The 25,840-nt window shown below is 48.3% G+C and overlaps 1 protein-coding gene and 1 long non-coding RNA gene across 2 annotated transcripts in view; one reads left to right on the top strand and one right to left on the bottom strand.

Moving 5' to 3' along the window:
- Positions 1–8,623: 8,623 nt before the first annotated feature.
- The window catches only part of MFHAS1 (multifunctional ROCO family signaling regulator 1), a 55,995-nt gene continuing 38,778 nt past the window's right edge, over positions 8,624–25,840 (top strand). The window contains exon 1 of the mRNA XM_083481702.1: positions 8,624–12,249. Within this exon, the coding sequence (XP_083337828.1) occupies positions 8,931–12,249 (3,319 nt within the window). The 5' untranslated portion in view covers positions 8,624–8,930. The remainder of the gene's footprint in view (positions 12,250–25,840) is intronic.
- LOC310696502 overlaps positions 23,063–25,840 on the bottom strand; it is a 29,058-nt gene continuing 26,280 nt past the window's right edge. The window contains exon 2 of the long non-coding RNA XR_014520579.1: positions 23,063–25,106. This is a non-coding gene — a long non-coding RNA (uncharacterized lncRNA). The remainder of the gene's footprint in view (positions 25,107–25,840) is intronic.

Raw genomic sequence — 25,840 nt, 5'->3', positions numbered from 1 at the left:
GGCCCATGGGCCGGAAGCGGCCTGCAGAGGTCGTTTGACTGGCCCATGAGCCGCCCCCTGAACCAAGCTGCCTGCTTGCACGCTGCACTAAATCAGCGCAACGCGGGGACTCACTTCTGCGGCACCGGAAATTGCATCTGCGCACTGTTAAGTCGTGGGTTGACATAGCAGCCGGCACAGCGATTTCTTCAAGTAGCTCTTTATTATGGTAAGCTGAAATAGAACTGACTGCGAACAGCTCAGCCGGCCTGTATTTATAGGCAGCCGGCTGTCAACATTGTAACCACAACAGCCCAGAGTTCCCGCCTAAAATAACAGACGCGGACCTGAGTGAAAACTATCTACAGACCTGAGTGAAAACTATATACAGTATCCCCCTGTTGGCCCAGGGTGAAACTACACTACATAACACGCACAGACACTGAAAATCATGGGCCAGGCAAGATAAACCTTGCTGACCCCTGCCTAAGACCATAATCCTGGACACACTCACTTGGGAAAAATGTCCCACTGAAATGAATGAACATTCATAGGATTGGCTGTAAGTCAACCTGGCTGTGAGAATCAACCTCTGCCTTTAGTCTCAGGACTGGATTCACATGGAATAATCCTTTTTCAGTTGGCGTGGAATGTTTCTCAGCGTGCCCTGGCCCTGGGATACATCACTCCCCTGGCTTGGGCTTTAACGGTTATTTCCCAACTCAGGGCATACTTGCAGCACTTAAAATAACTGCCAACTGAAACTCCTGCCTTAACTACACCTTAGTGTGCTTGAGAGAAAAGCCTCACTTCACTACCACTACATCCCCACTACAAGGACACAAGGAAATTATGGTGTTAATTGGTTGAATGAAGAAACAGTTCTGCTAAATATGCTGAGGGGACAGGGAATAAATAGCCGCAAATCTAGACTTACTGTTCTGATTATAGTTGACTTTCTCATAGTACAGTGGTACCTCAGGTTAAGTACTTAATTCATTCCGGAGGTCCGTTCTTAACCTGAAACTGTTCTTAACCTGAAGCACCACTTTAGCTAATGGGGCCTCCCACTGCCGCCACACGATTTCTGTTCTTATCCTGAGGTAAAGTTCTTAACCCAAGGTACTATTTCTGGGTTAGCGGAGTCTGTAACCTGAAGCGTATGTAACCCGAGGTACCACTGTATTGATTTGCAGAGGAGGCCCTATCGTGAGATAACGACCTCAAGTGGTGGAGTTTGGGCACCATAACAGGCATTGTTGGCAGATGACGACATATGTTGCACTGGAAGACACACAGGTGAATGAACCTCTGATGTTGTGTTTTTGTGTGAATGTCTACTGCTTGTTACAACCTCCCTCCCTCGTGTGTGTATTTGTACCTGCAACTCAGGGCAATAATTCATTCAGTTTGATGCAATAGTAGTCACTAACTGCCATTTATCAATGAATTGTATTAAAATTATTATTTAAATACTGAACAAGATAATAAATCTACCGGCTGACTCAGTGCCTTCCATTCATATGGTGCTTTATTGAGAGGTGAAGCTGAGACTCCAAAACTTTGGCCACCTCATGAGAAGAGAAGACTCCCTGGAAAAGACCCTGATGTTGGGAAAGATGGAGGGCACAAGGAGAAGCGGACGACAGAGGATGAGATGGTTGGACAGTGTTCACGAAGCTACCAGCATGAGTTTGACCAAACTGCGGGAGGCAGTGGAAGACAGGAGTGCCTGGCGTGCTCTGGTCCAGGGGGTCACGAAGAGTCAGACACGACTAAACGACTAAACAACAACAACAACAAGGTGTGTGTGTTTGTGTGTCCTGAGGAACTTCTGAGCTGAATTGCCACAGTGGGTGAAAACAGGAGGAAAGGAAATGGGGGGGGGGGAGTAAGACAGGATGAACAGGAAAAAATACAATTCAATCTGTACTTAAGTTGGGCATGAGGACGAAAGGAATTTTCTTATGGGCTTTGCTTTAGCTGCAGATAGCAAGAGAATAATGTCCCCAAGAATCTCTTCCATTCCTGTCTTCAGGAAAAGGGGAACGCTTTGTGGTATTTATGTGTTCTGTGCAAGCGCTCACCTACTTTTGTGTTTCAGAGAGGCATGAATAATATATACACAACTGTCTCAGTTCAGCAGCACTCAGCAGACTCCCAAGGGGATGGGGAGGAGAGAGGAAATCCTACCTGTGTACTGCAGCAAACTGTTTGCTCATTAGGCAGGGAAAGAGAGGAGGGAGAGAGGAGGAGGGATAAAGAGATCCGTTTATATCAGTGTGTGAGCCATTCATCGTAACAACTCTTGGGTGCATTTGCAAGCTCAGATCACACTGATGATTATTTGCGTCCGAGTTGTTACTGAGGCAGCCGTTCCCATGTCCCCCTGCCAAATCCGTCCTCACTCAGGATTGAGAGAGCTGTGTTAATTAAAACCACTCCCAGCCTAGGGGCCGAGGTCTGTTCGGCCCACCTCCCAATAAAATATTTGAGGGGGCCGTCGCACCCTCCCAAGTTGATGGGCGTTGCCAGTCAAGTGGTGTGCATGTGCAGTGTTATGTGATCAGTTACCTGGGCTCCCCAATATTTTATTCAAGTTGGCACCCCTGCTCCCAGCTGATGCTAGGAATAGGAAAAAATATAATAATAATAATAATAATAATAATAATAATAATAATAATAATAATAATTTATACCCCGCCCATCTGGCTGAGTTTCCCCAGCCACTCTGGGCGGCTCCCAATCAAGTGTTAAAAACAGTACAGCGTTAAATATTAAAAACTTCCCTGAACAGGGCTGCCTTCAGATGTCTTTTAAAGATAGGATAGTTGCTTATTTCCTTCACATCTGAAGGGAGGGTGTTCCACAGGGTGGGCGCCACTACCGAGAAGGCCCTGTGCCTGGTTCCCTGTAACCTCACTTCTCGCAATGAGGGAACCGCCAGAAGGCCCTCGGCGCTGGATCTCAGTGTCCGGGCTGAACGATGGGGGTGGAGACGCTCCTTCAGGTATACAGGACTGAGGCCGTTTAGGGCTTTAAAGGTCAGCACCAACACTTTGAATTGTGCTTTGGAATTGTTTCTTTGTAGCCAGCCACAGCTTTCTTTCTTTCTTTCTCTTTCCCCCCAACTGAAAGCAGATGGACACCATACCAAATTGGGCAAACGAGTTGCATAGATGCATTTGTTTTCGTCTTGAAAGTACCACAACGTTCTCTGCTGTTTTTCTTCAACACAACTATGCCTCTGCATTTTGACTTCAAGACTACAGCCAGAAAATGTGTTGCTCCTTAGGGCTTGCTAAGGATTACCCCAGTGGAGCGCTATCCTTGCAGTGCAAATGAGTTGGCATAAGTGACCAGCCTACCATCTTGGTTATTTAAATATGCTGCATAAATGTCATATGAGCAAACCAAATGAATAAACTCAAGAGTTGTATCCAACTAAAGCCCCACCTGCACTGTACACTTAAAGCAGTATCATACCATTATAGTCAAGGGATGCGGGTGGCGCTGTGGGTTAAACCACAGAGCCTAGGACTTGCCGATCAGAAGGTCGGCAGTTCGAATCCCCGTGACGGGGTGAGCTCCTGTTGCTCGGTCCCTGCTCCTGCCAACATAGCAGTTTGAAAGCACGTCAATGTGCAAGTAGATAAATAGGTACCGCTCCAGTGGGAAGGTAAACAGTGTTTCTGTGCGCTGCTCTGGTTCGCCAGAAGCAGCTTAGTCATGCTGGCCACATGACCCGGAAGCTGTACGCTGGCTTCCTCGGCCAATAAAGCAAGATGAGTGCCGCAACCCCAGAGTCGGTCACGACTGGACCTAATGGTCAGGGGTCCCTTTACCTTTACCTTTACCATTATAGTCATGGCTTCCCTCAAGGAATCGTGGGAACTGTAGTTTGTCAAGGCTTCCAAGAGTTGTTGGCATTCTTCTGTCTCAAGAAACAATGGAGTGCACCTCCAGGGGTGAAGTCACACAGCTGCGCTAGCGGGACCGAAGTGATGCCCTCTCTATCATCTAGGTCATGGAAACGCCAGGGCAAATAGCTCAGTCAGCTGAGCAAGAGACTCTTAATCTCTAAGTTGTGGTTTTGAGCCTCACATTGGGCAAAAGATTCCTGACTTGCAGGGGGTTGGACTAGATGACCCTCAGGGTCCCTTCCAACTCTGCAATCCTAAAAGTCTATTAATGATGCCATTGTGGCTACTCCTAGTGCAGGTCTTCTGCTGATGGGACTCATTAAGTGATACCTGCCGTGTGCCTTCAAAGCACATTGTTTCCCTCAAGGAATTCTGGGCACTCTAGTTTGTCAAGGGTTATAATCATAGAGTTGGAAGGCACCACAAGGGTGATCTAGTCCAACCGCTTGCAATGCAGGGAATTTTTTTGGAGGAATATGTTTTGAACATCTGTAAATGTATAGTGCATACACAGTGAAAACACTCGTTTCATTCCAAAATTGAAAGCTCATTGCAGATTGATTTTTTTATTCCCCTGCAGTGTGTCCATTTGAAAACAGTTGTCGGCAGTCCTGACAATTTGAGTGTGGGTGAGCACATCCACATCTGCCCAATGATGTTGTGAGTGGGTGTATATCAAGATTACAAGCACCACTTCCTTCTTCGTTCACTTGGACCATGTGCAGGGAGGGAAACATGTGGATATCCTAAAGAAGAGGAGGGTTTTCAAACACATAACAAGTAGGCACATCCAACCTCATGAATAGCAGAATCTAGAAACACTCTAAATTGAAAGCAGCATGTTGGGGATGAGCATGAATGGTTCCAGATTGGGAAAATCTACATCTTTTGTAGATTTTAAGAACCTTTTAATGAGGGTGAAAGAGGAGAGCGCAAAATATGGTCTGAAGCTCAACATCAAAAAAACGAAGATCATGGCCACTGGGCCCATCGCCTGCTGGCAAATTGAAGGGGAAGAAATGGAGGCAGTGAGAGATTTTACTTTCTTGGGCTCCATGATCACTGCAGATGGTGACAGCAGTCATAAAATTAAAAGACGCCTGCTTCTTAGGAGAAAAGCAATGACAAACCTAGACAACATCTTAAAAAGCAGAGACATCACCTTGCCAACAAAGGTCTGTGTATTTAAAGCCATGGTTTTCCCAGTAGTGATGTATGGAAGTGAGAGCTGGACCATAAAGAAGGCTGATAGCGAAGAATTTATGCTTTGAATTATGGTGCTGGAGGAGACTCCTGAGAATCCCATGGACTGCAAGAAGATCAAACCTCTCCACTTTTAAGGAAATCAGCCCTGAGTGCTCACTGGAAGGACAAATCCTGAAGCTGAGGCTCCAATACTTTGGCCACCTCGTGAGAAGAGAGGACTCCCTGGAAAAGACCTTGATGTTGGGAAAGTTTGAGAGCACAAGGAGAAGGGGACGACAGAGGACGAGATGATTGGACAGTGTTCCCGAAGCTACCAGCATGAGTTTGACCAAACTGCGGGAGGCAGTGGAAGACAGGAGTGCCTGGCGTGCTCTGGTCCATGGGGTCACGAAGATTCGGACACGACTAAACGACTAAACAACAACAACCTTTTTTGTGCTACAGATGGGTTAGGCTGCATACCCACCAAGTCTGAATGGAAAAGCTGGGCTGTTGAAGGCCGTATGTCAGCAATGCTATACTTTACATTTTAAACCAATACGCTAGGATGAATTGCAGAGGACAGTGTTCCTTAATAGTAGAACAGAAGAAGGCATTCTGATTGGTAAAGCTTGCTGTGTAGGGGAGAGAAAATCTGTTCAACTATTAAAAGGCACAGGACTCAAGACAACTTTTTCTTGAGGTAACTCCTACCAAACAAGCAGGAGGCACGACTTGTGGCTTTAAAATGCATTCACTGGTCGAGTTCAAACCTTTTCCCAGTCAGCATAACCTGAACTGCAGTGATCTCTGAAAGCAAACAGAATGTCCATATAGGGCTTTGCTTTCAATCATCACTGCTAATTATGTTGAGGCCTTCAGTTCCAAGAAGGGGGACGAGCTTAAATCATATCTTCCTTTTCATCACTTCTAAATCTGTTCCTTGAACCACTCAGGCATATTCTCTGAGAATATCGCTTGCTTGACTAAAATAAGAGTGCTTATGGGGGCAGGCAGGAGAGACGGTTGGTCAATGGCGTCCTTCAAACCTTTTCCATCCACCAACCAGGCATTATATTTCAACAAAGCAATTTTCAAGGGAAAGGCGGCCAGTATGCTACAAACAGGAGCAATGATTTAAAATCAACCACCACTTTCTTTCTTTTTAAGCCAACTTTTTTTAAAAACAAGCACCCAGGCTTCATTCAATCTATCATAGAATGTTATGTATACATAAGAGTGAGAAGCAACTGCTGTCCTTTCCAGCTGTACCCCATATTACTTTTCCAACTGTACAGCCCATTTACTTTGCTGCATAGAATTCAATGGGAGCCACTGAGATCCAAACTAGCCCCTCTTCCTATAGTCTTTCCCTTATTCCCTGTGCAGGTCATGTTCCTGTAACTTGTACTCCATGAGATTTGGGTGGATTACAAATTCAGTTCCCTTGTCTTTCCAGAATGGTTTAATTTGGAAAGAAAATACTCATTTCCCATCAAAGCCCTGAAGTGACCCCCTGTCAAAAATAAAGACATTTGCAGCCACTGTATTAATGCTGCAAGGGACTTTTTTATGTGTGGTTATGACCTACTGGTGGCAGTAGGAGCGAGCCACATTCCAGTGAGTGAGCCTGTCCCTGGCTATAGTACTGGTGTTAGCCCTCTCACTGGTCAGAGCTGAAGGAGTTAAGGGGCAGAGGGATTAGGAGAGGGAGGCTGGGAAGATGAAACAGGTTTGAAAAGGCAACTGAAACCAGCTTAGGTTAGATGCTTTTCAAAACTATTGGGATTTTTTTTAGAGTAAATGAAGGGATTTCACTCTGCTGAAATTCATCATTTATAACTTCAAAAAGGGACACAGGTAATTTTAACCTGTGATCTCTTTCGTGGTTGATTTCAAATACTGCACACATATATCTTAATCAGAAACCCTTACCAGTCTAAATAAAAGGTTATTATTTCCCCTATTCAAGGATCACAGCGGATCATCAGTGGATGATCACAAACATATCTCAACCTGAACTACGGTAACCTCACAAGGCTGCTGGGGTGAGGTAGATTGTGAGCTCCTTGGAGGAAGGGTTAGCAAAAGCGAAAAGTAAATAAACAGACACCTGTGTGAACCTTGGTCTCTAATAGTTAACTGCTATCTTTTCTTCCTCCACAAGGAAGTGGGAATAGAACTCAAGAAGCTTGGGTTGGGCAGTGTAGAGAAGGACAAGGAGGCGAGACCATTGTCTAACTGCAGTAGTGATCCCATGTTGCTCTCATTTATTTCAGTAGTGCTGGTGTTGGGGACCTTTGGGCTGCCAGATGTTGCTGAACTTCAGTTCCCATCATCACTGGTCACTGCACATACCGGGGCTGATGGGAGCTGTACTTCAGCAACACTAAGCAGGCCAAAGGTTTCCCCACATTGGCAGTTAAGTATTGTTCCTGAGAATTTCCCTCATGGATTGAACCAGTTCACAAACACACACACACACACAGAGAGAGAGAGAGAGAGAGAGAGAGAGAGAGAGAGGTATGGAGCGCTCCCCAAAATGAATTTAAAAGCTCTCAACTTCTACTAAATGGTTGGCTCTGCCTTGCATGTGTGAATGGGTGGCGCTGTGGGTTAAACCACAGAGCCTAGGACTTGCCGATCAGAAGGTCGGTGGTTCGAATCCCCGTGACGGGGTGAGCTCCCGTTGCTCGGTCCCTGATCCTGCCAACCTAGCAGTTCGAAAGCACGTCAAAGAGCAAGTGGATAAACAGGTACCGCTCCGGCGGGAAGGTAAACGGCGTTTCCGTGCACTGCTCTGGTTCGCCAGAAGCGGCTTAGTCATGCTGGCCACATGACTCGGAAGCTGTACGCTGGCTCCCTCAGCCAATAAAGCGAGATGAGCGTGCAACCCCAGAGTCGGCCACGACTGGACCTAATGGTCAGGGGACCCTTTACCTTTACCTTAGTTATCATTATCTTTTTTACACAGATGGAACTTTCACACTGCAGCACACCTGTCCCTGGAACACCCTGGCTTCCTGCAGGTCTGAACCTTAGGGGACATCAGGAATGCCAACTTGAATAAAATAGGGGGGGCGGGCAGATAAGCCCCACCCCACCTAATCAATCATAGGACATGCAAGGGCATAGCCAGGGGAGAAGGGGGGCAGTTGCCCCCATAAATCAATAAAAATACTTAACTGAGGTTCTGCCCCCCCCCCCATAAAGCCTGCCCTCCCAACATAAATCCTGGCTCGGGCAGGCACACTCCATTTGAATGGCAATGACCATCAACTGGGGGGCCTGGCCCCCCTCAAATATTTTATGGGGGGTGCTAAGGGACCTTGGCCCCTCGGAGTTGCCTCCTTTGGATGAGGAGGACGAGCCTCGTTCAGGGACGTGAGCCGGCAGCAAAGGGAAGCGAGGAAAAGCTGGCGCGCCCTTTCCTCCTGCAAGGGCGGCTCCGACCAGGCGTGCACTGACGCGCCGAGGGGCGGCGCTGCTGTTGCCGCCGCTGCCGCCACGGGCACCTCCTCCCGTTTCCTCCCCTCAGTCCCGGTTCGGGAATCCGCCGGCGCCGCCTTGCTGGGAGCGGCCGCCCAGGAGAAAGGATGCTCCTCCGGGCGCGGCGGCGGAGGAAGAGGCGCGGCGGACGGGACATCCCTGCGGCCAGCAGCCTTGCCTAGCGCAAGACGCGCGCAGCCTCCTCCATGGCGAAGCCCCGCGCTACGTTGCAGCGGCGAGGCCCGGCTTGCGGCGGGGAGCCCGGCGGCGGCGGCGGGGGCGGCGCTGGTGCCCGGGCCCATCTTTCCTCTCGCCTCGGTGCGCCCTAAGGACTGCGGCGGCGGCGGCGGCGCTATGGCCGAGACGGAGCGGCCGGAGGAAGCGGCCCGGCTGTGGCGAGACGCCGCCCTGCGCGCCGGCAAGCTGCGGAGCGACCTCGGGCAGCTGGAGCTGGGCTCCCGGGAGGAGAGCGGCCCGCGGGCAGAGCCGGAGCCCAAGTCCGCGCTGCAGCAGCAGGAGCAGGAGCCGCCGTCGCCGCTGGAGACGCTGAACCTGAGCGGGCGCGGCCTGGAGGAGCTGCCCGAGGGCTTGTGCGCCGCCGTGGGCAGCAGCCTGAGCGTGCTCTCGATGCGCAGGAACCGGCTGGCGAGGCTGCCCTCGGCCGCCGCCCTGGGGCACCTGGGCCGCCTGGCCGAGCTCGACCTGAGCCACAACCGCCTGCGCTCCCTGCGCGACGACGGCCCGGCGCTGGCGCTGCTGCGCGGGCTGCGCAAGCTCAGCCTCAGCCACAACCAGCTGGGTGCCGGCGGCGACGGAGCGCTGCCCGACGCCTTGGGCGAGCTGCGGCAGCTGGAGGAGCTGGACTTGAGCTTCAACCGCCTCAGCCGCCTGCCCGGCCAGGCCCTGGCCCGCCTGCAGCAGCTGCGCGCCCTCGACGTGGACCACAACCAGCTTCCCGCCTTCCCTCCGGCGCTGCTGGCGCTGGGCTCCCTAGAGGAGCTGGACTGCTCCGGCAACCGGCACCTGCGGGCCCTGCCCGAGGGCATCGCCGCCCTGCGGCGCCTGAAGATCCTGTGGCTCAGCGGCACAGGCTTGGCGGCCCTGCCCGAAGGCTTGTGCCAGCTGGGGGCCCTCGAGAGCCTCATGCTCGACGGGAACCACCTGAGAGGCCTGCCGGCCGGGTTTGGCGGCCTGCAGCGCCTCAAGATGTTGAACCTCTCCTCCAACCTGCTGGCGGACTTCCCCGCAGCTGTGCTGGCCTTGCCTGGCTTGGAAGAGCTGTACCTGAGCCGCAACCAGCTCACCCTGCTGCCCGCTGGGCTGTGCCAGCTGGGCCAGCTGCGGACCCTGTGGCTGGACAACAACCGCATCCGCTACCTGCCCGACTCCATCGTCCAGCTGCATCACCTGGAGGAGCTGGTCCTGCAGGGCAACCAGATCGCCATCCTGCCCGAGGGCTTTGGCCAGCTCAACCGCATCAGCCTCTGGAAGATCAAAGACAACCCTCTGATTCAGCCCCCCTACGAGGTCTGCATGAAGGGCATCCCTTACATCGCGGCCTATCAGCAGGAGCTGGCCCACTCCCAGCCTGCCCTCAAGCCCCGGCTCAAGCTGGTCCTGATGGGCCTGAAAAACGCAGGCAAGACGCTGCTGCGGAAGTGCCTCGTGGAGGACGAGGACGAGGGACAAGGGCATGGAGAGCTGTCCTTCGCTGCAGCCTGCAAGGACGCTGGGAGAGCTCGGGCCAAGGGGTGCTTCATGCAGATCCTCAGAGACCTGCCCCCTCAGCCTCTTTCCCCCAAAGCACAGCCACACCGTCGCCCCATTGTTGAGCAGCCAGAGGCTTCCCCTTTGCCAGCTTCGACCCTGAAATGTTCCCATTTGGGATGTATCTCCAGTGAACAGTGGGACATGCTCTTCTACCCTTCCCCGAAAGCTGCTGGGCAGACCCAGGTGGGACGTTTTGCTGCTGAGCGGCAGGACGATGCTCCGCTGGCCCCGTCCCCAAAAATAAATGGGGAGGCGCACTTAGGATATTACCCTCCCCTACGGCCCATTATGCCCCCAGCTCCCTACGCAGCCGGGTTGCCAGGCAGCAGCAAAGGCATAGAGGTGACTGACTGGACTGCAGACGTGGAAAGGGGCCTGACTTTCATTGTGTATGAGCTGGCGGGAGACCCAAGTTACGACGTGATCCAGCCCTTCTTCCTCTCTCCGGGAGCCCTCTATGTGCTGGTGGTGAACCTAAGCACTTATGTGCCGCAGTGTTTTTATCCCTCCGTGGGGCACTTCCTTCACTGGCTGGGGGCAAAGGTGCCCCATGCCGTGGTGTGCATGGTTGGCACCCACGCTGACCTGTGCGCTGAACGGGAGGTGGAAGAGAAGTGCTTAGACATCCACCGCCAGATCTCCCGGCAGGAGAAGTGCGACTACGAGGGCCTCCAGAGTCTGGCCCAGCAGGTAGACGAAGCCCTGGGGCAGGATTTTGACCTGCGCTGCTCCAGCCCCCACGTCGCCTTCTATGGGGTGTCGGACAAGAACCTGCGGCGCAAGAAAGCTCAGTTCCAGTATTTGCTCAACCACCGCCCCCAAATCCTTTCCCCGGTGCTGCCCATCAGCTGCTGGGATTGCTGCCAGGTACGCCGCTTGCGAGAGAAGCTCCTTTCGGTAGCCGAGCATAGAGACATCTTTCCCAATTTGCACCGAGTGCTGCCACGGTCCTGGCAGGTGCTGGAGGAGTTGCACTTCCAACCGCAGGCTCAGCAGCTGTGGCTCAGCTGGTGGGACTCGGCTCGGCTGGGCCTGCAGGCAGGGCTGACGGAGGACCGTCTCCAGAGCGCTCTTTCCTACTTGCACGAGAGCGGCAAGCTGCTCTACTTTGAGGAGCACCTCACCCTTCGGGAATACGTTTTCCACAACTTGCCCAGGCTCATTGACATCCTCAACGTCTTCTGCCAACGGGATGCCACGGTCTTGCTCCAGAAACTGCTTGGCAATGCCCACGTGGACGACCTGAAGGCCACGCAGCTCCACCACTATGTGGAAGGCTTTTTGCTCCACGGGCTTCTCCCCGCCCATGTCATTCGCCTGCTCCTCAAACCCCACATCCAGAGCAGAGAGGACCTGCAGCTGATCCTGGAGCTGTTGGAGAAGATGGGTCTCTGCTACTGCGTCAACAAGCCCAAGTCCAAGCCCTTGAACGGGGCGACGGCATGGTACAAGTTCCCTTGCTATGTGAAGAACGAGATGCCCCATGCAGAGGCGTGGATCAATGGCTCCAACCTGGGTGGGCAGTCCTTTGTCGCTGAACAGCTGCAGATTGAGTACAGCTTCCCCTTCATCTTCCCACCGGGGCTCTTTGCCCGCTACAGCGTCCAGATCAACAGCCACGTGGTTCAGCGGTCTGATGGGAAATACCAGATCTATGCCTACAGGGGGAAGGTACCTGTCGTAGTAAGTTATAGACCTGCCAAAGGCACCCAGCAGCCAGATACTTTGTCTATCGCTAGTCATGCATCCTTACCAAATATATGGACAGCCTGGCAAGCCATAACCCCACTAGTGGAAGAACTGAATGTCTTGCTTCAAGAATGGCCAGGCCTGTACTATACTGTGCATGTCCTCTGTTCCAAGTGCCTTAAAAGAGGGTCGCCCCACCCGCATACTTTCCCAGGTAAGAATATTTTAATGCTATTTTAATGTTTCTTTTGTGTGTGTGTGTGCGTGCGCTACTGGGTTAATATCGAGTGTGCACATGTAATTGCCTCGTAAGCGGGTGGATAGATAGATGCAATCTGTCTTTCTGCAGCTGCTTGACGCGTTGCAAGATGATGCAGGTAATCTCACCTGGAAACCTGACTACTGCCAGGTGAGAGAGGTTACCCCAGGATAAGTTTGCTTACCTGTATGTGCTCCGTGTTCCATCCTGCCAAGCAGCGAGGAATCTTTGCACTTCTCTGTTCCCCCCAGATTTCTGGTCAGGGTTGAAAATGTCAAATTCTCCCTCGGCGCTTAGCAGAACAATGCAGGATTCACCTGCGCTTTGACGTAGGCGGTGAAATTCTTACTATGGTGGTGCAAATAAGTCCATACAGAATACACCCCCAGCGAACTCTGTTGCCGTGAAGCATATTAGTCATCTGTATTTTCCAGTCAAGTGATAAGTTGGTGTTTTGTGAACATCAGGTACAGATACGTGGTTAAAATGGCTGTCTGCATCTTGCCTGAATAACAGTGATACCTGGCGTATTTTTATAGCCTCACTTTGTCAGCAGCATGCACCCTTGTCACAATTATATCACTTGGTCAAAGGATCACCTGTTCCCACCCATTGCTGTGTTTAGCAGGCGTTATTGTGAAAAAATCCCTCTCTGCCTCCCTTTGTGCGGCTTTTGCATATGCTGGTGTACAAAACAGCCAAAGGAACTGATTTACTTCTGCTGGCTCCTGTTCGTGTTTTCATAGAGAGTTCATGTTTGTTTCTTCATTAGATTCCGTATTCTGTTCTTCCTTCAGTCAGGTTGGCAACTTCCTATGTGTGCGGCATGTGTGTGCTCACATATGTTGAGGCTCTGAATCTTAACAAGCCTCCAAAAGCAACCATAGGATTGCGGCCAGCCAAGTGTTTGGTATTCTCCCTGCCCGCCCACCACTCCCGCCCCTGCCTGCGACTAAATGCTGAGGATTGAAAAAAGCGGGGGGGGGGGGGGGAGCTTGGGAAAGCCACAAAAGATGGTTGGTGGGCCTGTGTGTTGTGCAGACCTGATGAATAGTATGTGGATGTATTCTTAATACTTTGGAATACTTGCAAAGCAAATTGATTTAGGGGATGTGTTTCAATCGTTGGCTTTTAAGATGAAAAACCCCAAATAATATCTGATGTTAGAATTTTCATCAAAATTGCCTGTAAGGAGGGGGGGGATGTTAAGTGGAGGTGATTGCTTTTTTGGTTTCTTAATGTTGACAGTAGCCAACAAGAAGGATTACTGCATATGGCATGTACCATATTTTTTGCTCTATAAGACGCACCAGACCACAAGACGCACCTAGTTTTTGGAGGAGGAAAACAAGAAAAAAATATTCTGAATCTCAGAAGCTAGAACAGCAAGAGGGATCGCTACGCAGTGAAAGCAGCAATCCCTCTTGCTGTTCTGGCTTCTGGGATAGCTGCGCAGCCTGCATTCGCTCCATAAGACACACACACATTTCCCCTTACTTTTTAGGAGGGAAAAAGTGAGTCTTATAGAGCAAAAAATATGGTATATTCATCCCCCTTTCCCCTCAAGTCTGGTAGGTTTCTGTGTTGTTTCAATACAAATGCTGACCAGAGGTGATATTGGGGGTGCCCTCTATGGGAAGCTGTGCCTCTGTCAAACCCCATCAGTTATCTTAAAGATAATGGGCCGGATCCAGCTATGTAGGTGTGCTCATGGCAGCCAGGGCAACACATTCTGCTTGCGCAGGGCGGTCCAACTTTTCATACCAAGTGGGCCGCAAGAGTATGGAACCAGCGGGCTACACTTTGCCATGTCATGCTCCCCCCAACAAGGCCAAAATTTGACAGCTTCCCAAAGCCCAGCATATTGCTTACCCGGATTTGGAAAGGTGGTACAAAGGGCATCAAATCTTGCCAAGGGCTGCCAAAAAGGTCTCGAAGGTTAAGTGTTGGATCACCTTGCCCTAGTGAAACGGGGCTCCCTCCAGCCCCTGGGTGCCATCCCAGATCAGCTCTGGGGTGTCTGGAGAACTCCTAGAACAGCATGGAGGACAGAGAGGGGAGATTGGTCTGTTGGGCAAGCTGAAATGTTTGCACTGGTGGAGCCATTAGAGGAGTACAACAACATGGAATTCCTCCTAAGCTATTGTGCAGTCGTACACCGGCAATCCTGAAAACTGTTCAGGTTTAGTCTCCTTTTAACTGTGTCCTAGCTTGCTTTATCCCCATAGAATTCAAAGGGAGCCACTGATAAGTCACTCAGGCCCTCTTTGGATAAACTTGTCTGGGGTTCTTTTCCCCCGCTATGACACTAGCCAGTGATGTGGAGCAGAAAATAACCCTAGCAGACTTCCATGGAAAAATGTCTATTTCATAAGTCAATTAGCAGCAGTGAATGGATTTCAGCTGATAATAGAATATTTGAAAATACAATATGTGAAACTTGACGGTTTCAAAGTTTTCAGTTTTGTTTACTAATTGCAGGAAAAATAAACAAGAAAAATAATAAATTAGTAGCAATGAATGGATGTCAAATGTAAACAAATATTTGAAAGTACAGTATTTGAAACTTAATGCAGGAAAAATAAACATGCTGAATTTGAACACACTATCTAGGGACATCTGAATTTTTGGGGATGAAAACTGAAAATTTTATAGTGCACGTTGCCCTAGGAAAAGTCTTCCGATTCAAGTTTTTTTCCGGAAAGTTTGCATCACTGCAAATGACCTTTATGCAGAGAGGCAATTAAGGAAAAAAACGATGCACTGGTTTGCTGGAATGATTTCTTCCTTAATTATGAAAGCTACTTCCACTGTTGTGGTCCCCTCTGAGCCCCAGCAAAGAGTGATTCTGAGTCACTCCCTGCAAGAGAGAGTTGCAAAATGACTGCCTCACTCTCCTCCCCTAGTCTAGGTTTCAGTTGTGGGAACAGGCGAGGGGACAGCCAACACAAAGAGATTATGGTTGCGGTGGTGACTCACAGCTTCTCTTCAGTGTGATAGCTGGAGACTTTCTGATGATGGTTTGTTTTGAATTCATTACTTGTGTGTAACCAGTTGATACTTTCCTGCTTTAGTAATGCAGACTTGAGTCAGAACGCCGGAAGAGTATTTTTGGCAGGAGGAGCGTATGTTGGCATAAAATCAAGTCAAACTTCTGACCTTAATAAGCAATGTGTTTATGGGACTTTTCTTTCAACAAAGTACTTGGGAATGTACTTCATAAAGATGGAGGGAGGGGGGATGAGTTAATTTCGCTCTTATTCAAATGTGTGTTTTGGCTCGTTTGCGTTTTTCTTAGACTGTGGTTAGTTTTTGACCTGGCTTGCTGCTGCTGCTTCTACATACCTGGAAGTAAGCGCCAGTAGAAGTCATTTCAGAGGACGCAGTGGTCAGATTCATGACATAAAGCTTGCTCTTTCCTGCATCTGTTAATGCACTAGGCCCTTGTTGATTTGCAGGGTGAAGCTCTTAGGTTAGAGTTTCTGCTGTCAACATAACAGGGTCTGATCAGGGACTTGCTGATCAGAAGGTCAGCGGTTCGAATCCCTGCGACGGAGTGAGCTCCCGTTGCTCGGTCCCTGCTCCTGCCAACCTAGCAGTTCGAAAGCACGTCAGAGTGCAAGTAGATAAATAGGTACCGCTCCGGCGGGAAGGTAAACGGCGTTTCTGTGCGCTGCTCTGGTTCGCCAGAAGTGGCTTAGTCATGCTGGCCACATGACCGGAAGCTGTACACTGGCTCCCTCGGCCAATAAAGCGAGATGAGCGCCGCAACCCCAGAGATGGTCATGACTGGACCTAATGGTCAGGGGTCCCTTTACCTTTACCTTTAATCAGTGTACTGGGTGCTTTAGAGTGGTACCTCTGGTTGTGAACAGGATCCGTTCCAGAGGCCCATTCGCAACATGAAAAGAGCGCAACCTGAAGCGTCATATCTGATTTGGTGCTTGTGCGCCTGCGCAAAACGCGATTTAACGATTCTGCGCGAGCAGTGAAACTCGGAAGTAACCTTTTCTGGTACTTCCAGGTTGCCGCAGGACGCAACCTGAAAGAACGTAACATGAAGCAAACGTAACATGAGGTATAACTGTAATGACAGTTCTTTGCCCTCAGGGTGGTCACAATCTGAGTACAGTGGTACCTCAGGTTACATACGCTTCAAGTTACATACGCTTCAGGTTACAGACTCCGCTAACCCCGAAATAGTGCCACGGGTTAAGAACTTTGCTTCAGGATGAGAACAGAAATTGTTCTCTGGCAGCACGGCGGCAGCAGGAGGCCACATTAGCTAAAGTGGTGCTTCAGGTTAAGAACGGACCTCCGGAACGAATTAAGTATTTAACCCAAGGTACCACTGTATTGACTGTGACAGAGACATCAATGATAACAAGGGGCAATAACTGAGAAAACACAGTTAAGAATCCCTTCAGCCCAATGCTATGTTCCTGCCATTCTTAAATTTATAGTATCTTGTTAACCAAGCCAATCATCCCATAAAGAAAATGAGCATCTGTTTGTGAGCAAAGTTCATTATCCCTCTCTAAAGTGCTTTTTCGAAATGGGCGCCCCCTCCGATTTGGCTTTCTGTTGATAGATACAAAAATTGCATCCAGGCACTGATAATTCTGCAGATAACTGCTAAACAAGATTTTAGTTTTAAGTATATGCGAACTACTGAAAATGTGAACCACACTGCAATCATTCAAGGACAAGATGAGCGCTCTGAGCCCAGAGGATACTGATTAAAGGCTCTGCTATTTTCAGGTCACCTTCATCATTGGATTAAAAACATACAGATGAAGCCATCTTATGCCAGCTCAAACCACTGGACATCTAGTTCAGTGCTGTCGACATAGACTGGGAACAACTTCCCTGGGTTTCAGGCAGGAAACATTTCCTACCTTACCTGGAAATGCTGGAGATTGAATCCTAGGGCTTTTAAAATGCAAAGTGCATGTTCTTCCAGTGAGCTAAAGCCCTTCCTCAAGGGTTACAGATTGCAGGGTCAGAGGAACTCCTTCCTGGGAAGAGACTGGTGAAGTTCATATATGTTTGGTCCAGGCCTAAATAGTTCAGCTGGTGAGACACTCTTTGTTTCATTCTGAATTTCTCACCCTGTTTGGATTGGAAATGAGTTCCTCTTTCCTTTTCAAAAGAAGGAAGAAAAAATACGTTTCAGTGCATGACTACTGTAATGGGTATGAGTTACTCGTGCGTAAACTGCCGCCTCCCTTAGGCTTAATTGCCTTGGTTAAACCGTTCCGATTGCACAGCCCATCTCCGCGTGGCTGTCTCAGTCGCTAGCAGAATCTGTCTGTGGATGTTTCTTAAACCTTTTCCAGCATAGAAGCTGTCTGACTCCCAGTCGCCTCCTCCTCTCACTGCGCGGGAGTCTTCTGCGCAGGGTGGGCGTGGGTAGTGGAGGACCTGTGTTCTCCTCGCTAATGTCCAGAGAAGAATCCCGGAGCTCTCCCTCCGCTTCCCCCATTTGCCCCCCTTTATCCCTGGTGTTGCGCTGATTTCCTTCCTCCTCTACCGAGCTGCTTCTCCCCCTGGTGCTGGGTCCTTCGCCCGCAGAATCTGGGAGCCTCCCCTTCGCCTCTCGCTCTGATGTCAGTTCCCTGACAACTACCTATTACTTGCAGTTGGTTGTAGTGAAGCCCAACAGTTAGTGCCAACCGTGGTTTACAAATCCATTTAAAGTCATGGTTTCTGTTTCAGGTTTATGGTAGAACCATAGTTTATATTAAGGGTTGTGCTTGGATTGGTGACTTTAAACCTCGGTTAAGCCTGACAAGGGAAAGAGGCAAGGGAAATCACTTGGAGAGGAGCCTTGCATTTTCAAAGCTGGTGCTGCATTTAAAAACTGTTTTCTGGGGAGCCATTATTACGTGGCATTGGAGTGTTGCAGTATAGAAAACCCTAGAGCAGGGAGTGGCTAACAGTGCTAGAAACTCAGATATAAAAGTTACGCACCAAATGGCTCGTTAAACCAGGGTTACAGCCGCCAAAACGGAATGCCTGGTTGCCATTTTGGGGCCAGGCAGCTCAAAAGACACATTTTTCAATATGACTTATTGCTTTCTAAAATTGTGCAGATAAAATATACCTTATTTTTTGCCCTATAAGACTCACTTTTTCCCTCCTAAAAAGTAAGGGGAAATGTGTGTGCGTCTTATGGAGCGAATGCAGGCTGCACAGCTATCCCAGAAGCCAGAACAGCAAAAGGGATTGCTGCTTTCACTGCGCAGTGATCCCTCTTGCTGTTCTGGCTTCTGAGATTCAGAATATTTTTTTCTTGTATTCCTCCTCCAAAAACTAGGTGCGTCTTGTGGTCTGGTACGTCTTATAGAGCAAAAAATATGGTAATTTTACAGGATGCATTGCTAGTATGTGAAAACAGTCAAGATCCAGGGATCCCCAGGCATGCACCTCCAGATGGTGATGTCATGTGCCATCCTGGTGAATGGGCATCTTCGCTTCACAAGCGGCCAATAGCCACCTGCAAAATGAATTTTGAACACTGGTGGCCCTCTAGTGTTGTTGAACTCTATTTCCCACTATCCCTGATGTGTTAGCCATACTGGCTGGGGCTTATGGGAGTTGGAGTCCAACAGCCACAGGAGAGCCACAGGTTAGTTAGCACTGCCCTATAGGAACAGTGTTACATGATAGGTCACTGCGGGGGAAAGCATATTTGCCAACTGGAATGTTCGCCAATGGGACCAGGGGCAGGGTGTGTGTGTGGGGGGGGGGGTTAGGAAATGGTCACAAAAATTATTTTGAGCACCCTGATTAAGAATGATCTTCTATGTTAAAAAGACCACCTAACTTAGCGTTTATTTAAGGCCTGAGCTTTTTATGTTGAACTTGGGGTTCTGGTTTTAGGTATGCCTTGTGAATTTAAGAACACCAGACAGCGTGATGTGACAATAAAGGAACATGCAGAAGATTACCGATGAGATAAGCACATTTCAGAGACTCTCTTGGATACCCCATTGAGGATTTGCATTCCTGTCTTTTTACAATTGTCTCATTGTGCCTCTGAATATATTCTAGACTAAAGAATCTAATGCATGCTGTCTGAGTCACTAAATGATGCAAAGAGTGCGGCTTCCAGGATCTCCCCAGTCACCCGGATTATGGGAAGAGGAGTGCGTTAAGGAGTTAACTGATTGGTTAAGTGGTTTTTGAGAAAGTTCCGTAAAGTGTGGAATGGTTATTATGGTCCTAATCCCATTTAGTGACTAAAAGGGTAGGATTTAGGGTTTATGTTTCTTCCAGATTAATTAATTTGTGCTAAAGTCATGGAATCTTGTGAACACCCCTCTTGAAATATGCAGATCATTTTCTAGTGTATGCTTATGTGGTTTGGCTCTGTTGAGACTCTAATAAAATTTTCTGTAAACAACTCCCTGAATTTGTGTTGCTGTCCTATGCATGCTTATTTGGTGATAAATCCTTCTGAAATCAGTGAAGTTATTTCTTGAGTAAACGTGAATGAGATCTGATTGTTAGAAAACTAGCTCATAAGGGAGAAGGGTTCTAGCCTAACCTTCAACCTGAATCTACATGCAAAAAAAGGTTCCTGGGCAGGTATCAAAACAACACACAGAGGTATCAAACATGCAGGTTTGAGGTGCAAAGTTACAGGATTGTTGAGAGATAGAGACATTATTGTCAACAGTTGTGATCGTTTCTGAATTAGAGCATTGTGCTCACGATTTGTTCAGATACAACAGCAGTGGAGGGGTGGGGAGACAGCCTTTATGAAGCTTCTTTGTTTGTTAAATTTAATAATAATAATAATAATAATAATAATAATAATAATTTATTATTTGTACCCCACCCATCTGGCTGGGTTTCCCCAGCCACTCTGGGCGGCTTCCACAGAAACCAAAAAACACTAAAATATCATACATTAAAAGCTTCCCTGAATAGGGCCGCCTTAAGATGTTTTCTGAATGTCAGGTAGTTGTCCATCACCTTGACATCCGATGGGAGGGCATTCCACAGGGCGGGCGCCACCACCGAAAAGGCCCTCTGCCTGGTTCCCTGTAGCTTCGCTTCTCGCAATGAGGGAACCGCCAGAAGGCCCTCGGTGCTGGACCTCAGTGTCCGGGCAGAACGATGGGGGTGTAGACGCTCCTTTATTTATGAGGAACTGCATTTTTAGGAGAAGCTACGTCTGTTTTCTCCCAAATGAAAGCAATCAATGAAGTTGTTCATACTATATAGCTCATCTCAATCTTCAGAACTCAAGAATCCAGCCATTGCATCAGAGAGCTGACTATGAAATACAAGAAACATATTCTTCGAAAGTGTTTTGCTGCCTCTCATGGAAGAGGCATGGCACGGCAGAAGAACTAAACCTCTCCAAAGAGCCTCCATAATAGGCAAATACCACTATGAGTGAAAGGAGAAGACGTCCAATGGTACGAGGTGCCATGCAGATGGATGCTGAGGACAAAAAATATCTAGGAGAATGCTGCTCCTGTAATGTTAAAGATGCTGCTTTGAGGCCTAAAGCTGACACTGAACTATACTGATAAGAAAATCTCTTCGTTTTCAAGAGTCTAATCTACATTCCAAATATCACATGGTACAGGCCTCTCAGAAAAAGGTACCGTATTTTTTGCTCTGTAAGATGCACCCAACCGTAAGACACACCTAGTTTTAGAGGAGGAGAAGAAGAAAAAAAATATTCTCTACCTCTCTGCGCAGCGCCCCTTCAGCGAAGCGGCAGGAGAAACTGAGCCCCTTCCATTTCTCCTCCCGCTTCACTGAAGGGGCGCTGCACAGAGAGGGAAAACTGCACAGCGCCTCTCCAGCGAAGCGAAGCCAGAAGTGCAAGAGGGATCAGTGCTCACAATCCCTCTTGCTCTCCTGGCTTCAGTGAAAGTTGCACAGCCTGCATTCGCTCCATAAGACGCACACACATTTCCCCTTACTTTTTAGGAGGGGAAAAGTGTGTCTTATAGAGCGAAAAATACGGTATGTCAAAATAATTGATCCTACACAAACTACAGTGTTACGAAGAAGACTAGATTAAAAGGTATTATAGCTTTTTAAAATGTTAAATTCAGTATTAAAAACATTTTAGCATAATTTCCCCCAATTTAGAACATCAACTTCCATGTTTACTTTAAAGTGATAAGCACAACGCAATCCTGGAAGTCAGTCCAGTAGTATTTAATCCCAAGTAAATGTGTCTAGGAATGCAGCCATCACAGTGTTTTTTAAACCCAAGTTTTGATATTTGAAAAAGTGTTTGTTTACATTTGTAAGGTTGCACACCACTCACCACCTGCTGCAAGTACTCTTGTAAGGTTAATTCTTTGCAACTCAAAATCCCTGGTGCCCTTACTAGTAATGTTTGAGCCACTGGAAGACTTCCCCAGGAGCAATCCCAGACCCCTGTGTTCCCCTGCTCTTAGGACTTTCTCAAGTGTTTTGCTTGTAGCATGGTATCAGTTAGAAGGAAATCATACTCCAGCCTTCCACTTTAAAACAAAAGACCCTAAAGAAATTTGCAAATGCCGTCACATATTTGCAATACTTAATGAGCTCACGTTTACATTTGTGCTCCCAAACAAGTCTAGTGGGGAGAGTGTAACCAGCCTTGTGTGACAGAATAGCGTCTGTTCACGGTTGCTGGGTCAAGCAGTTGCATTGTTGATCATTTGTAAGTTTCAGCAGGAAGCTGGGAGACAGCATGTTCCCTGTTAATCCCTTCCCAACCAAAACTGCACTGGCTAGCTGTTGCAGCTTAACTCTAGTGCACCTACCCCATCTTCAGCTGTTAAAAACATATCATTTTTCAATAACGTGAATGAGTCTGCACAAGTGTCAGGCGTGTATGCTTCACTTCATTTGCATGCCACTGGAAGAGATCAGAAAGACGTGATTTGGTTTTCAAACTAAACACAGTTTCCCATGACATCCACACTCAGAGATGTCTAGTTTCACTGTAGTTAGTGAAATAAACCAGGAGCAAGCATGATTTTATGTCCTGTTTTTTGTTGTTCTTCAAACAACTTACTTGGAGTAGGGGACCAGGGTAATTCCATGCTGTGTGGCATCAGTTGCCAACAATGCCCATATGCCCATAGAGGCCTTTCCGACTAAGTGTAGGAAGATCCTTCTGACAGTAAGAGCTGTTAGGCAGTGGAACAGACTCTCTAGGAGGGCGGTGGACTCTCCTTCCTTGGAGGTTTGAAGAAGAGGTTGGATGGCCACCAGTCATGGATGTTTTAGCTGAGATTCCTGCATCGCAGGGGGGTTGGACTAGATGACCCTCGGGGTCCCTTCCAACTCTGCAATTCTATGAATGATGCCACTGTGGCTACTCCTAGACTGCAAGCCTAAAGCTGCCATCTTGTGTATGCTTCCTTGGGAGGAAGCCCCACCCAATTCATCCGTGGAATTGAGCTTCATGGCTGCAACCCTAAGCATAGGAACAAAGGAAGCTGCCTTATAACTGAATTAGGCCAGTGCTCCCATCTGGCTTTGTATCAATGACTGACAGTGTCTCTCTAAGGATTTCCTCCAGCAGCCATATCTGGAAATCTGTGACCTCCTCCATACAACACACACACTCCACCACTGTGTTATAGCTGTGCCCCCAAAGCACACTGGCCAGATCACTGGGACTTCCTTCTAAGCAGAGTTAGGGTCAAACTGCACTTCCCATGATCAGGGGGAAAACAAAGGGCCAGGCTGCCAGGGCTGGAGTCAGATGCAGGTCAACACAAAGAAGCAAGGCCAGTTGTCAGTGCTCAGCCAACTTTTTATTCAAGGAAATGAACGTACAACTCAGCGACACTTCTTGCCCCTGTGGAGCAGTTGTCAGGACTGAGGTCCCTGCCTTCTAAGGCTCCTCCTCTCCCAAGCAGTCTCAAACAGCACCTGAGCATCTCTGGCCTCTGTTCCACTCTCTTCATTATTCTGTGCGTTCTTGGAGACAAGGCTGGAGGGGAGCTTGTCGCAGCAGGAGAGGGAGACTCCCTGGATTCCTCATCAGTCTCTTGACGCCCCTCCTCTGCTTCAGCCTTGGAGTCTGAACTGCTCCCTTCCACAGGTTTTTCCTGCTCACTAAACTTTGTTGCCCCTTCAGCTTCCAGCTAGATTCTTTGAATTGCAGAAATTGGCCTCTTGGCTTATAGTGGCCACTGATACATGGCTTAAAAAGAAAGAAAGAGGAGACTAATTTGCAAATGCTGTATATAGATAGACATGTAAAAATGATTACTGCCCTACTGAGTAATACAAAGTAGACCCATTGGTTTTGGTGAGTCTGAGTATTAATTAGCTGGATGCATTATTTTACTCTTGAGTATGACTAATGTTAGATATCACCCTATAATTTTTATAGAGGAATACGATACACCTCACTGTAGTGGGGAGGACCAGGGCCTGTGTGCATGTGCTCAGTGTTCTGCCAAAGGGCTGGCTGCTGAGGGGCAGTTCCTGGGCCCCTCCTTTACTTTTAAACCAGGTTTGGAATGGACAGCCATTCAAACAGAGGACATCATACAGAGAACTGCCACCTGTCCTTATTCTGCCACCTCTCCTTATCCTAACCTTCTGATAGCCCTTCAAATGGACACAAGTCTTCTCCAAAGGAGGACACTGACCACCCTGTCTTTGCCCTGCTTGCTCTGCTAATGTGTGCATGTGGTACCAGTTGCTCTGTCATTGAGACCTTGTCCATTTCCCACATAATTTAAAAAGGTTGCATTTTTGGGAGTGCGTGTTGTTTCCTAAACAAACATAGATGTGAAATTAGACTCTCTTTAAAAACGTACTAGGGGAGTAGTACTCCTTAGTACCTGGGAATGCTAGGATAGGAAGCACCCACATGATCCAGCCTATCTAGAGACACCTGGAGATGCATCAGGGGAGCATCATTAGAGCAGCAGGCACAGGGCAAAGGTTGCTTGAACTGGTCCTTAGATGCCATGACGGAATTCAGAACCAAGCTTATTCATTGAAATCCCCACACAAAAACAGTCGCACGCTAATACTTTGGGATTTGAGTGATATAGGGGGAAATAGATGGTTGCATTAGAAGTTAGCGAGGACACTGCAGGGACTTGAACCCCGACCTGGAAACCTTGAAGGTGGCGCTTGAAATGGTCCTTTGGTGCGATGGTGGAGTTAAGAATCAAGCTCAGTCACTGAAGTCACCACCCTCCCATGCTAATACTTTGGCTTAAGAAAAAGGGAGCCAATTGTTATTTGGGCAGTGTGGGATAGAGAGAGAGAGAGAGAGAGAGAGAGAGAGAGAGAGAGAGAGAGAGAGACATAGAGAGATAGAGAAGGATAGAGAGACAGAGAGAGATAGAGAGACGTAGAGAGAGAGGGATAGAGAGCGATAGCAGTTGCATTGGAAGTAAGCATGGACACCGCAGGGATTTGAACCCCGTCCTGGGAACCAGGAGCGCCGACCACCAGTGTCTTTTGCTTTTTTTTTGAGCAATGCAACAAGGGGAAAAGCAAAACCTGAGAGAACATTCTGTGAATGTTCTCTCAGGAAAAAGAAAAACCTTAAGAGTTATGAAGAAATCTGCTGCAAAGGGCTTCCACTTCTGATGAGTCAGGGACTGCAACCTGAAAGAGTCTTAGCAGAAAACAATGTTAGTGCAAAAAGTTGCAGATGGAACACGATAAGAGATTTCTTCCCTAGTCAAGCAAGTGGTACTGACCTAAATATCCTTGAACAATGGAATACCATTTTGACTGCCATTTTTGTCTGAAGCTGGATGAGCCATTGATCTTCGTTGTTGTTGTTTAGTTGTTTAGTCGTGCCCGCTCTTCGTGACCACATGGGCCAGAGCACGCCAGGCACTCCTGTCTTCCACTGCCTCCCGCAGTTTGGTCAAACTCATGTTACTAGCTTTGAGAACACTGTCCAACCATCTCGCCCTCTGCCGTCCCCTTCTCCTTGTGCCCTCCATCTTTCCCAACATCAGGGTCTTTTCCAGGGAGTCTTCTCTTCTCATGAGGTGGCCAAAGTATTGGAGCCTCAGCTTCAGGCCATTGATCTAGAGGGGCACAAAAGAGAGATAAAATTCAGACTTCAATCTCTGCCATTAAGCTTGGTATGTGGAAAGAGGAAAGATTGCTCAATGCTCACCCTTTTGTTTGTCCATTTGACTTCATGTGTCTGGCAGCTCCTTCTGTTGGTGTGCGATCTAAAGTCACTAGTTTATCCTGCCAGCAGGTGAGCCTCAATGTGGTGAATAGGGCCTTTTCTGACATATACAGAAGAATCCTTTGCTGTAAAAAGTCGCAAACCGTCTTGCCGCAACCTTAAAACGAATGAGGAATCACAGAGTACCATTTTGACTAGATATTGCCTCCCTAGTCAAGCAAGGGATACTCACCTAGATGTGGTTCAGTCAAAGAGTGCCATTTTGACAGTCATTTTTTCAAGAAGCGGATGAAGAGATTAAAAAGGCGAGACCAGTACAAAAGCATTGCACTGAAAAAGATCACTGAGTTGTCTTCATCCAAAGACTTGTTAGTTTGTAAGGTAAACAAAACT

This window comes from Podarcis liolepis, assembly GCF_965112155.1.
Source record: "Podarcis liolepis genome assembly, chromosome: 17".
NCBI lineage: Eukaryota > Metazoa > Chordata > Lepidosauria > Squamata > Lacertidae > Podarcis > Podarcis liolepis.
Note: the sequence above shows the minus strand (reverse complement) of the source record. Positions and strands in the feature narration are given on the sequence as shown.